This window comes from Lactuca sativa, chromosome 9, assembly GCF_002870075.4.
Source record: "Lactuca sativa cultivar Salinas chromosome 9, Lsat_Salinas_v11, whole genome shotgun sequence".
Taxonomy (NCBI): Eukaryota; Viridiplantae; Streptophyta; class Magnoliopsida; order Asterales; family Asteraceae; genus Lactuca; species Lactuca sativa.
In genome coordinates, this window is record NC_056631.2 from 207,892,768 (window position 1) to 207,909,105 (window position 16,338).

At 42.0% G+C, this 16,338-nt stretch overlaps 1 protein-coding gene across 1 annotated transcript; it reads right to left on the minus strand.

Moving 5' to 3' along the window:
- Window positions 1-7,822: 7,822 nt before the first annotated feature.
- On the minus strand, window positions 7,823-9,856 carry LOC111892966 (solanidine UDP-glucose glucosyltransferase 1). The gene has a single exon (XM_023889042.3). The coding sequence runs from the start codon at window positions 9,550-9,552 to the stop codon at window positions 8,086-8,088; it is 1,467 nt and encodes a 488-aa protein (XP_023744810.1). The 5' UTR covers window positions 9,553-9,856; the 3' UTR covers window positions 7,823-8,085.
- Window positions 9,857-16,338: the final 6,482 nt, after the last annotated feature.

Here is a 16,338-nt window from a genome sequence, read left to right on the forward strand (position 1 = left end):
CCGCGTTCAGGGATCTCATGAACCGCGTGTGTAGACTGATGTTGGATCGGTCTGTGATAGTTTTCATCGATGACATCTTGGTTTATTCCAAGATGTGAGAGCAGCATGAGGAGCATTTGCGGGAGGTTTTGGATACTTTGAGGAGGGAGGACTTGTATGCTCAGTTCTCTAAGTGTGAGTTTTGGTTGCACGAAGTGCAGTTTCTTGGGCACCTTGTCAACCAGGACGGGATATCGGTGGATCCGTCCAAGGTAGAGGCCGTGATGAGGTAGGAAGTCCCGAGGTCTCCATCTGCGATTCGGAGCTTCCTGGGGCTAGCAGGCTACTATCGTAGATTCATCCAAGACTTCTCTAAGATAGTTGTACCTCTGATCAGGTTGACAAGGAAAGTCATGGTCTTTCGCTGGGGGCCTGAGCAGCAGGTTGCGTTTGAGACATTGAGACAGAGATTGTGCGAGGCGCCAATCTTAGCCTTGCCGGAGGGCATGGTGGATTTTGTAGTGTATGCGATGCATCCATCTCGGGTTTGGGCGCGGTATTGATGCAGAGATGGCATTTTTATGCTTCGAGGCAGCTGAAGCCTCATGAGGTGAACTACCCGACACATGATTTGGAGCTGGGGGCGGTTGTTTTTGCCCTCAAGATTTAGTGTCATTACCTCTATAGGATTCATTGTACCATTTACACATACCACAAGAGCCTGAGGTATCTCATGGACCAGCTGAATTTGAGCATGAGGCAGCGTCGGTGGTTAGATGTGGTGAAGGATTATGCTTGTGAGATCCTTTACCACCCGGGAAAGGCCAATGTGGTGGCCGATGCGCTTAGCTGCAAGGCAACGCTGATTAGAGATATCTACATGTAGATGATCGTGGTGACTCCGCTGTTGGAGCAAATCCGAGAGGCCCGACAGGAGGCTATGAAGGAGTAACATCGGAAGAGCGAGCATACTGTGGGTCAGGTTTCCTCCTTCGACTATGATAGTCGAGGGTTTTTCAACCTCTACCGTAGGGTGTGTGTCCCTTATCATGGAGGCGTGCGTCAGACATTGATGGAGGAGGCACACAAATCCAGGTTTTTTATCCATCCCGGGGCGACGAAGATGTATAGGGATCTTCGTCTTGACTATTGGTGGCCCTGCATGAAGCGGTACATAGCATGGTATGTGGAGCAGTCCTTGACCTGCAGGAAGGTCAAGGTCGAACATTAGAGGCCACACGGCAAGATGCAACTGTTGGATATTCCCATGTGGAAACGGGAAGATATCACCATGGACTTCATCACCAAACTTCCCAGGACCGCGCGGGGAGTGGATTCCATATGGGTCATTATGGATCGATTGACCAAGAGCGCCCATTTTATACCGATCCAGGAGAGTATATCGCCCGAGAAGTTGGCTGACATCTACATTTGAGAGGTGGTGGCTCGGCACGGGGTGCCAGTGTCAGTGATTTTAGACAGGGACATGCGGTTTACTGCCAAGTTGTGGAAGAAATTCCACGACGAGTTGGGTACTCGCCTCCATTTTAGCACCGCTTTTCATCCGCAGACGGATGGTCAGAGCGAGCGGACCATCCAGACTCTGGAAGATATGTTGCGGGCATATGTGCTAGACTTCGGTGGTAGATGGGATACTTACCTCCCGTTGGCTGAATTCTCCTACAACAACAGCTACCACGCAAGTATCAAGCATCCTCCCTTTGAGATGTTATACGGGAGGAAGTGCAGGACCCCGATATGTTGGGGTGAGGTTGGCCAGAAGGTCATGGGGAGCATCGAAGTGGTGCTCAAGACGACAGAGAGGATCCAATAGGTCAGGAGCAGGCTCCAGACTGCACAGAGTTGGCAGAAAAGCTATGCCGACAAGCATCGTTCAGACCTGGAATTCCAGGTCGGGGATATGGTTCTCCTGAAGGTTTCGCCTTGGAAAGGCGTCATTCAATTCAGGAAGCGGGGCAAGTTGGGCTCCAGGTACATTGGACCCTTCAAGGTTATAGCCCGGGTGGGCAGGGTGGCATATCGGCTGGATTTGCAAGCCGAACGCAGTTTGATCCACAGCACTTTCCACGTCTCCCAGCTGCGGAAGTGTCTGGTGGACGACTCGGCGGTGGTGTCCATAGAGGATATTCAGGTTGATGACAGCCTGAACTACATTGAGCGGCATGTAGCGATCCTCGACCAGAAGATAAAGGACCTGAGGAACAAGAAGGTCGAGCTGGTGAACGTGCAATGTCAGCACCGGAAGGGCTCGGAGTGGACGTGGGAGCCGGTAGACGAGATGAGGGAGCATTTTCCAGAGCTTTTCCAGGATCGAGCAGCAGACTTCGAGGACGAAGTCTAAAATAATTGGGGGAGATTTGTAGCACCCGGTTCTTGGTATGTACTTCATTCAAGTGTTTTTTGCAATTTGGATTAAGACTCGACGAGTTGATGGACAACTCGTCGAGTAGTAGCGAATTGGAACCGAGGGTTAAGTGGCGGACTCGTCGAGTCGGCATGACTCGACGAGTAGACTCTGGTAGGACAAAACCCTAATCCAAGGGTTTTCACCCTATTTAAATGTCTTATTCAGCCTCCCTCTTCCCTTATGCTCTCAGAACCCCCCTCACATCAAACCCTAATCGTCCTTGGTGAAGATCTAAGGCCTCTTTAGTGATTCTTGGTGGTTTGTGGTGGCAAGAAGGAAGGAGAAGCTTGAGGAACCAAGAGGCTGGCCAAAGGAGTCAAACTTGTGCATCATCTCCAGTTCTTGGAAGGTATAAAGTCGACACCTTGCTCCTTCTTGTATTAGATCCCTTTTTGAGGAGATTTAGGGCTTTTATAATCTACTCTTGGTGACCAACCATGATTGCAAGCATGGTGGGGGTTAAGGTTTCATATCCAGGCTCATTAAAGGGTTAGAAGGCAAAAAGGGACTGCCTTTGCACCCATGGAAAGCCTCATGCAACTCAAGAGCTTCTTTTAGGGTCTTTTTAGCTCATAATTCCATGCATGCACGTAAATTTCGAACTTTACGTGCTAGATCGATCTTAGGAGCCTAGATGTATCATTTGGACAAGTGTTGTACATCAGAAATCAAGAAATGAGACTTGGACAACCTCTACTCGGCGAGTTTTTCTTAGGAATCGGCGAGTCTGAGGCTTGACTTCCTTTTTCCGTTAGGGTTCAAAGGAACCTAGTGAGTGTTAGAATGGCCATAGAAGGGTCTGAGGGAGTAACCCAACGCATTGGACTTAGCCATAGATCTGGAGTTCATAGGACTCGAAGAGTGCATGAGCAGACTCGGTGAGTCCAAGGCAATCTCCTAACTGTTGAAGATGAACTCGACGAGTTGTTCATACAACTCGGCGAGTCAAGGACATGACTTGTTTGTAGGACAAGGATGAACTCGATGAGTTGTTCATACAACTCGGTGAGTCGGATGAAGGTTTATCCGAGGTTGTTTTAGAAGGAGAACTCGTCGAGTTATTGCTAAACTTGACGAGTAGAAGTGTGAAGAAGGACAGATGAAGGGTAGGGACTCGACGAGTTGGAGGCCCAACTCGGCGAGTCAGGTCAACTGGAAGTTGACTATGACTTTGACTTTGACTTGGTCAGGGGTAAAATAGTCATTTTACCCTAAGAACAGTTATCAGTGTCTCACTAAGTGTTTTATGGGAATTATAGCTGGAGGATCACCGGAGCAGCAGTCAGACATCTGTCAATCAGCTTTTCAGCAGTCAGCCTTATGAGGTGAGTTACCTTCCAGTAGGGGTGGGTCTAAGGCACCAATGTCAGCCCACCAGTAGGTGATTATGGTTAAGATGGTTATCTTTTTGATAATTTTCTGGTTGCTATATCTGTGCTGAGAATGTGTTCAATAGTATTAGGGCACACTAGCCCTGGTTACCGGTTGAAAGATACCGAAGGGGTGTGTAACACCCAAAATTTCAAAACAATTAAAACTTTTCAAAAACCACTCATTTTAATAACTTTGTTACAAAAATGTTTTCAATACATTATTTGACAGAGTATTTTCCCAGGTTCATATCATAAAACACCAACGCGAGGAACGGTACGATCACGCCTTTGCCTTGCCACAGACTCCTGAGAACCTGAAACATAAAACCACAACTGTAAGCCCGAAAGCTTAGTGAGATACCCCCAATATACCAACCACATATACGCCCTTGCAGGACACGACCTTCCGGTCCATACATATTGCCTTCCGGCCCATAACATATTGCCTTCCGGCCCATAGCATAAAACGCATACATAACAAATCATAGAACGACCCTGCATACCGGGTCACACCCCAGATCTAGCAATCATACGCATAACACATAATCATATAACAGTTCACAATTAGCAATTGATCAACAGATCACATAACGTAGCATTACTCTAATCAAGATACCGGTCTAGCCGGTCACTAGCATAACATTACCCTACGAATCAGTCCACATACTGAATGCATACATACGCCTTTCCAGGCCATGACCTTCCGGTCCACATAGTAATGCCTTCCGGCCTGTAACATATAATGACAACTACCCGGATTTCCATCCGGTAAAAAGGGTCGGCCTTGGTGCCATAAACCCTAGCGATATAGTGAGGATAACTCACCTCGAAACTGCCGACTGAACAGATAGCTCAAGCTACTCCGATCACTGATACGATCTCCACCTCTGGACAGCCACCAATGCACTGAACTCAAACAATAAGCAACAATTACCAAAATACCCCTGGAACCACTGGTCAACCCTTGGTCAAAGACAAGGTCAAAGTCAACCCCTGACTGACCCTACTCGCCGAGTCAACCCTATGACTCGTCGAGTCCCCATACTCAGAACTTCGCTTAACCCGCGACCTAACTCGCCGAGTCACCCCAAGACTCGCTGAGTTCCACGACTCTGAGTCCACTCGCCCTTAACTCACCGATTCCTTAAGACACCCTTTCTACACATCGAGTATCCCCTTTTTACTCGACGAGTTCCTCCTGGAAGAATCGTGGGGCCACCCCGACTCAACTCGCCGAGTCTGAAGAACAACTCGACGAGTCCCAGTAAATCTTCAAGCTACTCGCCGAGTCTGTTCATCGACTCGGCAAGTCCATGCCATGCAACCGCTCAAACTGCATCATGGGACAATTATGGTTCCGAAATACACAAGCATGGAACCTTCTGGACCTCTAAAGGTCCTAATACAGGGTTATATCCGTTTGGGTAACAAAGTAATAATCCATCTAATCACCAAATGGGTTCCATAAACCCTAGATCCATGCACACATCAATATAACAGAAATGATCCGAAATATTACCTGAATAACACACTCTCTGTGTCCCCAAACCTCAGAACTCGAATTCCTTGCAGTTCCTTTAGCCAAAACTCTTCCCTCCTTGCACCACAATTTCTTCAAGTCACCAATGGCCTTCAATCTTGCTCTAGATGCCCACAGCCGCTTAGGGTTCTTCTCAATCGACTAAAAGACGAACAATGACGGCATATAATGCGTTATATACGACCCAAACCTGAACGGTTAGGGTTTTCGCTAAACAGCGTAGACTCGCCGAGTCCAGTCGCGAACCCGCGACCAAGTCTGCGATCCTACTCGGCGAGTCTAGGCTCCAACTCGCCGAGTCCCCTCTTAAAACACCCCCAAAATCATAATTATATCAATATTTGAAATTCCGGGCTGTTACAGGGTGGATAAAACTCATGCATGTATAGTAGTATGATTATGATATGTCATTATGTGACTCAGTATGCTTATGTATGTTATTATGAAACCAATATGTTATGACCTGTAATATGTAATAGGGATAGGGGTGAAATAGTCCCCAGATACCGGTTGAAAGATACCGAAGGGGAGGTTAGTTCCCAGGTACCGGTTGAAAGATACCGAAGGGGAGGGTAGCTCCCGGTTACCGGTTGAAAGATACCGAAGGGGAGGGTAGCTCTCGGTTACCGGTGGAAAGATACCGATGATTATGTGTTATGGGTATGATGAGGGAACTCACTAAGCTTCATGCTTACAGTTTCAGTTTTGGTTTCAAGTACCACTTCGTCCAAGGGGATGGAGTCGGCGGTGTAGCATCGCATCACACACACACATGTTTTCCGCATGGAGCTTCCGGGGAATGTACTCTAATTTATTTTACTTTTGACAAAATGGTTTTTATGGGGACATGTTTTGGATTATCGACACATTGGTTGTGACATGAGATATCATTATGAATGTTTTTATACCAATGGTTTTATGTTACAATTTATTTAAAAATGAAATTTTTGGCCTTGATATTTGGGATGTTACATAAGGGATGATCTCAAAGGGTGGAAGTTGCCAAATGATCTAAAAATATGGAGATATCATCTTTAAATATATGATGAAACCCTAAAAACGAAGTGGGTTGGACTGCCCAATTTTCACACTGTGACATGCTAAATGTTGTGTCGTTAATGACCCAATCCAGTAAGACCCAATTTAGCAAGACCCAACCTATCAATATCCCAAACTTCCTTACAACCCAAAACTCAACCTTTTGCCCAACAACTTATGCTCTTAGCCTAAAAACCTGTAACACCCGTCTTCCAGAATGGATCGGTATAAGGCATAAATGAGTCAAAGGCATGGATTTTGGGAAAAACTATATGTCACGACGGGGCCATAGGGAGGCTACGACATGTTGTGCTAAATATGTGAACATACTTCCGGATGAATGTCACGATGTAACAAAAATATGGTCACGACGTGACAATAACTGCAATCCAAACCCATAATCTTTTAGATTTTCCTCTATATTTAAACCCCTAACCTCATATTTAGGACTTCATTTCCAAAGTCCATCTCCTTCTAGAACCTTAAAACAAACTCTAATACCCTCTTTTTCATTTGTGAGCTTACCCTTGGTAATTTGGTGCACTTGGAAGGAAGAAGAAGGCCCTAGTGGTATAGAGAACCTCTTGGCAAGCTTGGAGTTTGTATTTGAGCCATTTCTGGACCATTTGTAAGTGCTCAAGATCCAAACTTTATGTTGATGTCTTCTAGATCTTGGCTTCTTGTCTCATTTTCTTCATGTTGTGGAAGTTTGGATGGAAGGATTCCATAAAGTTGGCAACTTTATGGGTCCTCAAGGTCCCTTGAGGTCTAGAGATCTTTACTTGATCAAATTACGGTCTAATAACTTGAAATAAGAAACATCCCGAAAACTGCATGTTACAGTATTAAACATGAGTAATTTTTAGGTTTTTGTAACAATGTTCATCTATGAACATAAACATATTGCATGAATTGTAATCAGTGGTTTAGTTGAATTATGAAATTCTTGCATTACATATATTAATACTAATAGGCAATGTTCACTTATGAACATGAGAAATTTTTTGTTTTATTGAATACATGTTGACATCTATATCTGAATAAACGTTCATCTATGATGATTATAACTTTCATACATGTTCACCTATAAACATGTATGAACATGATTACTGTTCTACGTTTTTGATTAAATATTTATTTATGAATAGATGTTTATTTATGAATAAATATTCAATTCTAATGGTTATAAATCTCCGTACATTTTCAATTATGAAAATTTATTCATAATTAATTATAACATTCATACATGTTCATATATTTTCCAATGTTTGTCTATGAATAGTAATCGACAAGTTTAACCTATGAACATTAATCATAAAAAAAAGTTTCATGTTCATGCTTGATGACTTTTCATTATGATTCATACTTTGATTTTTCATTATTATTTACTGAACATCATTAATAACTATTATCTCATTTTTAAAATAAAATAATTATTTTACCATCATACATTTTGATTATAAATTGATCAAATGATGTTGTATATTTCTATGAATAAAAATAATTCCATAATAAAAACACTTCTTATCTTTCTTAAACAATTATTCTTTTATATAATTTTATACATTTTAAAAGTTTTTCCAAACGCTTAAATAAAAATAAAAGCTTCAAACTCTTAGTTACAAACAACAAGCCACCCAGTTGTTTTGCAAAACACGCCGTAATATAAGTTTTCAAAGACTTATTTTCGCTTAATAACGGTGGTGAAAATAATCGCACCAGTTGCTTCAAGGTTCAAGGTTTTGGGATTTAATGGCTTTAAGTTCTTCTATCAAAGCCATTACATCGTTATGAGAAGACCCACCTTCTTCAACAACGTGTTTAGCTTTCATGGCTATCTCTTTTGAGTTGCGTCTGATGCTTTGAGCCATGGCGGATCCACCTGTCAATATCTCAATAGCATCTACTATATTCCGTTTCCCGATGATTGGGCTAGTGATATCCGAACCGGAGTTCCAAACATCCGCCCCAACTCCGACTCCAATCCCTAAAAGCTCCACCAGCTTCTCGTTGTAAAAATGCTCGGCGTACAGCGGCCATGTCATCAATGGCACACCAGAGACGATGGCTTCAAGCACCGAGTTCCACCCGCAGTGGCTCAAGAACCCTCCGACCGCCGCATGTTGTAAAATCTCTACTTGTGGAGCCCACTCCGTCATGATCAACCCTTTGTTTTCCTTTTCAATCCTCTCCTGAAAACCATCCGGCAACCCACCGATTTCTTCATCTCCAACCTTCTTCCTCACCACCCAGATAAACGGTTGTTTAGATTCTTCAAGTGCCAAAGCAATTTCAGTGATCTGAGCTTCTGGGAATTTCACCATACTTCCGAAACAAACGTATATTACTGATTTGGGTTTTTGACTGTCGAGCCATTTCAGACTAGTGTGCTTCTCCGACGTTCCACCACCTCTCAAGTCCTTGCGAATAAAATATTGGAACAGTGGACCAATATGCCAGATTTTCATACCCTTAATCTTCTTAAAATGATCAGCATAATCTGGTTCGATCTCGTAAAATGTGTTGTGCACTAATCCATAACTTCTCTTCTCCGATTGTTTGATCGTTTCCATTATCTCACCCATTGGGGTCTTGAACTTGAAAAAGTCTGAGACCTGAGACCTCTTCATCGTGAGTTTATCCGGCAAATTGGGAACCACGAAGCTTTCCGATTCCGATTCCACTTTCTCGTGAGGTTTATGAACTTTCAAGCTATGGAAAATGGAGTGGTAGAGGAAACAAGAAGGGTAAAACAACAGTCTCGGGATATTGAGGTCAGCGGTCCAAGGGAAGAACATGTCGGAGAAGATGCAATCTGCAACAAGACTACGAATCAGTTGTTCCATTGATGTCCGAAGCATCATCATGCCTCGGAAGACTGCAGATGCCATTTCTATATTGGTTGCATCGTTGATGTTTTCTATTCCGACGGGAAGTCCGACCTCCGATGCTGGGAAATTGAGGGTCTGAACGGCGATGGGAAACCCAGCGGAGATATCACGGTCAACAGAGGATTTAAATATGAGAGCATTGTGAACGGTGGTGATGATGGTGGAGCGAACGCCTTGGGCGGCGAAGAGCCTGGCGGCGTGGACCAAAGGGATGGTGTGGCTAGAAGCGAAAAAGGGAAGGAAGACGACGTGAAGGTCGCCAGCGCCGGTCACCTTGGAGGACTTTGTTTTCTCCGACGACATGATTCCTTACAGTTTCCTCAGCTTCGTTTTCGGGAGCAAAACCTATTTTATATCTACTAAATTGGTTTTTATAGTATGATAAATTTGTTAATTAGTTTTTGTCTTGTTGCTTAATTGGCATAATTTGTATAAGTCTTATATTTAACAATTTCTATGATAGAAATCTCGTTTCTCACTATATAATACGAACAGAAGTGGTGATCAAATGTCACCAAAGCTTTGAATGGAAACACAAACGGTTCATTTGTTTGTTTTTGACTTTTGATAAAAACAAGTGGTTCATATTCTCTTCGACATATTAGCCGACCTATATAATTATAATAAATTGAAAAAAAAAATCCAATAAAAAGAAGATATAGTTTAGTTATGTGGGTATCTGAATAGGTTACGGAAAAACCAATAATATGTAATTAATTATATAGATTTGTAATTAATTGATTCTATAGATTTGTACTTAGGCCATTCGGTATCATGTAAACGGCCAACATCTCATTCCACCTCCAAGTCCACCACCACAAGTCGTCGGAGTACTCTCCACTACCACTAAGAGAGAGAGAGAGAGAGAGAGAGAGAGAGAGAGAGAGAGAGAGAGAGAGAGAGGAAGAAGAAGAAGAAGAAGAAGAAGTAGTGGTAGTAGTTTGCGAGAGAAGTCAACAACCAAACACTTTCCATTCTTCGTTGTCGATCGTCGTCTACACCACAAACCATCACGACCACGACCGATCACGAACCACCGAAGTGGTGTTCACAGATCGTGGTCGTTGCCCCGTAAACTACGAAGCCCTCCGTTGGGACCGTATCGGATGGTCTTAATAGCTTTTGGGACAATATTGTCAAGTCGTTTAAATTTTGAGATGATTTATAAAGATAATAGGTTTGAATTTTTGTATATATTTAATCATTATATTTAATTTTGTGTTTCATATATTGAAATTCTTTAAAAAGTACCAATATGATTAGAAATATGGGGTTTGTCGGTGCCCGAAGTCCTTTCCAGCCAAACATGAGTTTCCCAGTCAAGAATGAATTTTTCGGTCATCTTCTACGGCCAATTATAAGTTTTCGGCATGTCTGAAATTAGTTATTTGAGTACTCAATCTCGTTGCAATCGTTCATGAAATCGTTTGAAAGAGATGAACACATACTTTAGTGTGTTTGTGTGTGTGTGTGTTCATGTGTTTCAAAACAAGTGTGTGTATGTGTTCATGTGTTTCAGAACAAGTGTGTGGGCTCATGTGTTTGGAACTTGATTTCAGAACAAGTATGTGTGTTCATGTGTTTTAAGACAAGTATATGTGTATGTGGAACAGCAAAACTTGATCATTTAATTTAGGGGGCCGAAAGTACAATATGTATAAAAGTTGGAGAGCATGGGGGTTACAACCTAAATTTTACATTTTTAGGCCTAATATGTATAAAAATAATAGGGTATGACCTATTTCTTGACAAAAAAACAGAGGGGGGGGGGGGGGGGGGATAACCCCTTATGGCTTTTATAATGCTCTGCTCCTATGTGTGTGTGTGTGTCCATGTGCTTCGAAACATGTGTGTGTGTGTGTGTTCATGTGCTTTGAAACAAGTACGTGCATATGTGTGTTTGTGTATTTCTTATCAAGTGTTTCGGTTCATGTGTTTCAAAACTTGTGTAACACCCAGTTCTCAGTTACGCATTTAAATTCAATTCAAATTCCATATTTTACTCTTGGACTCGGCGAGTTGGGGGCTCAACTCGTCGAGTAGGATTGACTCCGGATCGGGGAAATTAGCGACCTACTCGGCGAGTCGGAAGTCATACTCAGCGAGTAGGAGCTGTCTGAGCGAAACCCTAAATTGGATGGTTTGCACCCTATTTAAACATCTTGTGAGGCTTCCATCCCAGCCTCTATCACCTCCAGAGCAATACACCCAAAAGCCTAATCCTCCATAAGTGAGCTTGAGCTTTCTTGGTTATTTTGAGTGTTTCTTGGTGTGTTTTGAAGCTAGAGCAAGAAGTGGAAGATAGAAGACCCAAGGGGGAAGGAATAGATCTAGGATCAACAACATTTTCTCCTCACTTTCTGGTAATCAAGCTTCATACTTGACTTGTAGTTTCTTAGATCTCCTTGTGGTCATTTCTATGGAATTTTGGGCCCAAGTAGCTTGATCTTTAGGACTTGGACGTCCCAAGTCAATATATCTTCAGATCTGAAACCTTGGAGGGTCCTCATGGCATAAAGGTGCCATCTTTATGGCCATAAGAACCCCATGTATGAAATAAACCCCGTGTACGTAAAGTTCATGAGTTTATGTGTTATATCGACTTAAGGAGCCCAGATCTACCTGTTGGATGAGAGTTGTACATCAGAACCGAGTTTTCGACATGGACATTAGTCGACTCGGTGAGTCGTTCTTGGGGCTCGGCGAGTCAGGGGTTTGGGTTTCCAATCTTCTATGATTCGGTGGAATCCAGTTTAGTCTAAAAGGGATTTAGATGAGTCCAGAGGAAGGACTCAACGAAAAGGACATAACTATGGACCTGGAAGCCATGGGACTCGGCGAGTGTATGAACGCACTCGACGAGTCCAAAGCCATCTCCCAACCCATGAAGATGGTCTCGATGAGTTGTTCATACAACTCGGCGAGTCACAGACTAGACACAATTATATGACGAAGATAAACTCAACGAGTTCAAGGAGGAACTCGGCGAGTGAGTTGAAGATTGTATCGATGATATATTGAAGGAGAACTCGTCGAGTTCTTGCTAGACTCGACGAGTTGAGTCGGGTTGAGAGACAGATGACAGTGCAGGGACTCGGCGAGTTGGCGGGCCAACTCGGCAAGTCGAGTCAACTGGAAGTTGACTCTAATCAGGATTTTGACTTTGGCCAGGGGTAAAATAGTCATTTTACCCTAAGATCAATATCAATTTTTGACTAAGTGTCTTTATGGAATTTATAGTCGGAGAGTTGCCGGAGTAGCCAGCAAATAGAGGCTCCTCACCGAGAGTTGCAACAGTCAGTCACACGAGGTGAGTTTTCCTCCAGTAGGAACGGGTCTAAGGCACCAAGGCCGGTCCATTTATGTAGTAGAGTATGCCGGGGTTAGCCTGATGCAGTTTGTATGTTTCCGAACTTCGGTCCGATGTCGGGGCAGTCCCGAGAAGTAGTTATGTATGCTTGATGTATTTGTGATTCATGCATGTTTATGTGTTATGTTTCATATGTTCCGGACTCCAGTCCGATGTCGGGTAAGCCCGATGCAATATATGTGACAATGTTATATGCTATGTGTCAGGATAAGCCCGATGTCGGGGTGAGCCCGATGCCCGATGCGATCGGATACCGGGGTGAGTCCGATGTCGGGTAAGCCGATGTCGGGATTCGTCCCGCTGTAGTTGGGAAGAGTCCCAAAGTTATGTTATTTGCTATTTGTGTTGTGTATGTATGTGGTAGTTTGGGGGAGCTCACTAAGCTTCGTGCTTACTGTTTCAGTTTTGGTTTCAAGTACTTCAGCTAGTAAAGGGAAGGGCTCGAGCTGATGACATGGCACATACACACCACAGTTGATTAGCATGGGAGTTTACTCTTATATTTGTTATGAGACCGTATATGTTATCAGATTTTATGAGTTTTCAAGATACATGTTTTATGGTTTACACTATGGCAATGATATTTATGTTTGATAAATGATTTTGAAAACGAAATTTTTGGCTTGTATTTTTGGGATGTTTCAAGTTGGTATTAGAGCCTTGGTTTGAGGGATTTGGGCACACTTTTGGGTGTGTCTGAACTCAAACTAAGGAAGTTTTATAAAGTTATCAAAAGAAAAGGGTTTTAGAAAAGCAAAAAGAATTTTTAGAAAGAAAAGAACTTTGAAAAGAGAAAAAGGGTGTGGTGCATGCAATCAGCCGAGCTCAAGTAAGTACTCCCAAATTACCCATACAAGTTTATGCTATGATATGATTATCAGCTTTATTAGAATAACATGTTAGATTAGGACTAAGGATCTAGGAAGGATGCCTTATGTGCCTGTTATATATGTTTCATCTTTTTGAGAACTGCATGCTAAGTACAGAAATGACAGTATGATAGCCAGAGTAGTATATGCTTGATTATGTGTACTCGATGCTTGAATGCTATTTGCTTTGTGCTTTTAGGAGTCTTATTTATCTTTTACTAACTAGTAAATGAATATGTTACGTTACATATTGCAAAGATTAAATAATTTCAGAAGGTTAGGTCTAGCTCTATTTCAGAATCCTAAACACATAAGGTTTCCAGATCCGGTCGGCAACAGACCATAGATCCGAACAAATAATAGCATCAATATAGCTATCAAACAAAACATTTAGCACATAAAAGCATTTTAGGCACCATTCCTAAAACAAACTAGTGCTTGCGTCAATTTAGGTGTACTACCTAACATATTTTAGACACACTCCTCACAATCATTACTTAGCATTCTAAGTTTAAGTCTAGAAATTTCCTACAAATTCCTAGTTCGCTTAAACTAATGCTCTGATACCAACTGTGACATCCCCAATTTCATGGCCAGAAAAGACCGATTTGTTTATGCTTTGTTTTTAAAATCAGAGTAATCGTTTAAAGAAAATTGTTGCGGAATTTGTCCCCAAAATAAAAAAATATGATAAGAATTTATCAAAGCATTTCTTAAAGAAAAGTATTTTCATTATATAACAAAATCTCGGGATGTCATGTTCCGATACAGACACATAAGCATAAACAGAACTTACATTTATTTACACTAATGATTTACATCTACTTTATTCTCTCAGTGAAATATGTCTTCGTATTGATACCTGTGATACAAAGAAAACTGAGTGGGTCAGGCTTGAGAGCCTGGTGAGCATATAGGGTTTTCAACCCACAATAATACATTTATTATATTCAATTATCAACAATCAACCCAAATACCCATCCCCGTTATCTTCTTTATTTATTAAGGTTTTACCCTAAGAATCGATTATACTTTCTTCATTCATTCCTAAGGGTTTACCTAAGGAACTGGCACACAGTCCATTTGCTACCACGGTTTATACAACAGGCACTACGTCGCATAGTCACCAGGGTTCATACAATTGGCACTATGTCTCATAGTCACCAGGGTTTACACAATAGGCACTACGTCTCATAGTCACCTGGGTTTACACAAAAGGCACGAAGTCACATCGTCACCAAGGTTTATCAAATAGGCACGAAGTCGCATCGTCACCAAGGCTTACTCAATAGGCACGAAGTCGCATCGTCACCAACTATTCCATCTACCTATGTTCTACCCAACATTTTTGTAGATATAAATACAAACACAATTTAAATCATTTAACACCCGTATAAAAACATCAATTCCAAATCCATCTCAAATAGATAATTAATATATAACACATAGCACGTATTTTATAAAATACTTCATATTTATGTGTAAGATGAAAGTGACTATACACTCACACATATAAACAACAATATATATACACATAGCACGTATTTTATAAATACTTCATATCTATGTGTAAGATGAAAGTGACTATACACTCACTTGATCAGAAGATGATCGGGCAGCACTACGGCTTGCAGAAGTAGTGTTTCTCCATAGATCTGGAAGATCTTCACAAAAAGCGGCTCCTCGCGGGCAGTGCTTCGGCTCGGGAATAACGCTCTTCGGGATCCTCGGGGCTTCGGATCTTGCTTCAGGGCTTGGAAATATTATCGGGGCTTCGGGGTATAAACGGCACGCAAAACGAGGCAAAAACTAGAGAGAAGAAAGAGTTTGAACAAGATAAAATGGCTGATTTCGAGTTCTATTTATAGGCTGAGGGTCTGGGATTACGCAGGGCGTAATCTCAAATTACGCGGGGCGTACTCGAGTTACGTAGGGCGTACTTTGACGTCATTGCGTGCGTCGACTGGTGGCACTCGAGTATTGGTCAGACAAGTTGCACCCCTTTGAGTACGCTGGGCGTACTCAAATTACGCTGGGTGTAATTTGACTCGTTGAACTTCTAAATTGCGTAACTTTCGCATACGAGCTCCGTTTTCGACGTTCTTTATATCCACGCGTAGGTGAGACTACACTCTACAACTTTTGTTTAGACTCCGTTGGCTAATTTTGACTTTATTTTTATTATATTATTTTTAGTAGGTCGGGACTGGAAAACTCTGTTATAAATTCATAGCTTCTTCATCCAACGTCCGTTTTCGCCTATCTGTTTATCGTTTCACTACAATTGACGAGATATTCGATTCTCGTTTAGATTGTTTCAGCTAAAAACCGATCGATCTCAAATCGAGTATTCGGGCTGCATACTGCTAAGCTGAAACTTAGAAAAATCATAACTTCCTCATACGAAGTCAGATTTGGACGTCCTTTTTATGCACGCTCACGGTTTAACGAACTCTACAACTTTCGTTTAGATCACTAAGGCTAAATATCGTTCTAACATAAATTCACTTTTTACGTCATTCAGCGTCGTGTCGGTTCTGTTGCGAAACTTCGACAGGTCATAACTTCTTCGTTATAATTCGGATTTCGACGTTCTTTATATGTATGGAATCCTTGTAACATATACTATAACCTAGTTAAGATTATTCATTCTAAATAATCTTCTATCAGAAACTCATTTTTGACGCTTATCGTCTTTAAATTGACTAGCCCTGATCTACAGGCGTTACACCTGAGAATACAAGTTATTTTGAAAGAGTAGATCAGCATTAAAGTTGGTGAGTTCATAAGTATTTTAGTGTCATTGTTTGTATGAAAGTGTTAGTAAATGTTTGATGTATATGTTTTTAA

Coding starts and splice junctions, on each gene's coding strand:
- LOC111892966 (XM_023889042.3), bottom strand. CDS start 9,552: ATGTCGTCGGAGAAAACAAAGTCCTCCAAGGTGACCGGCGCTGGCGAC.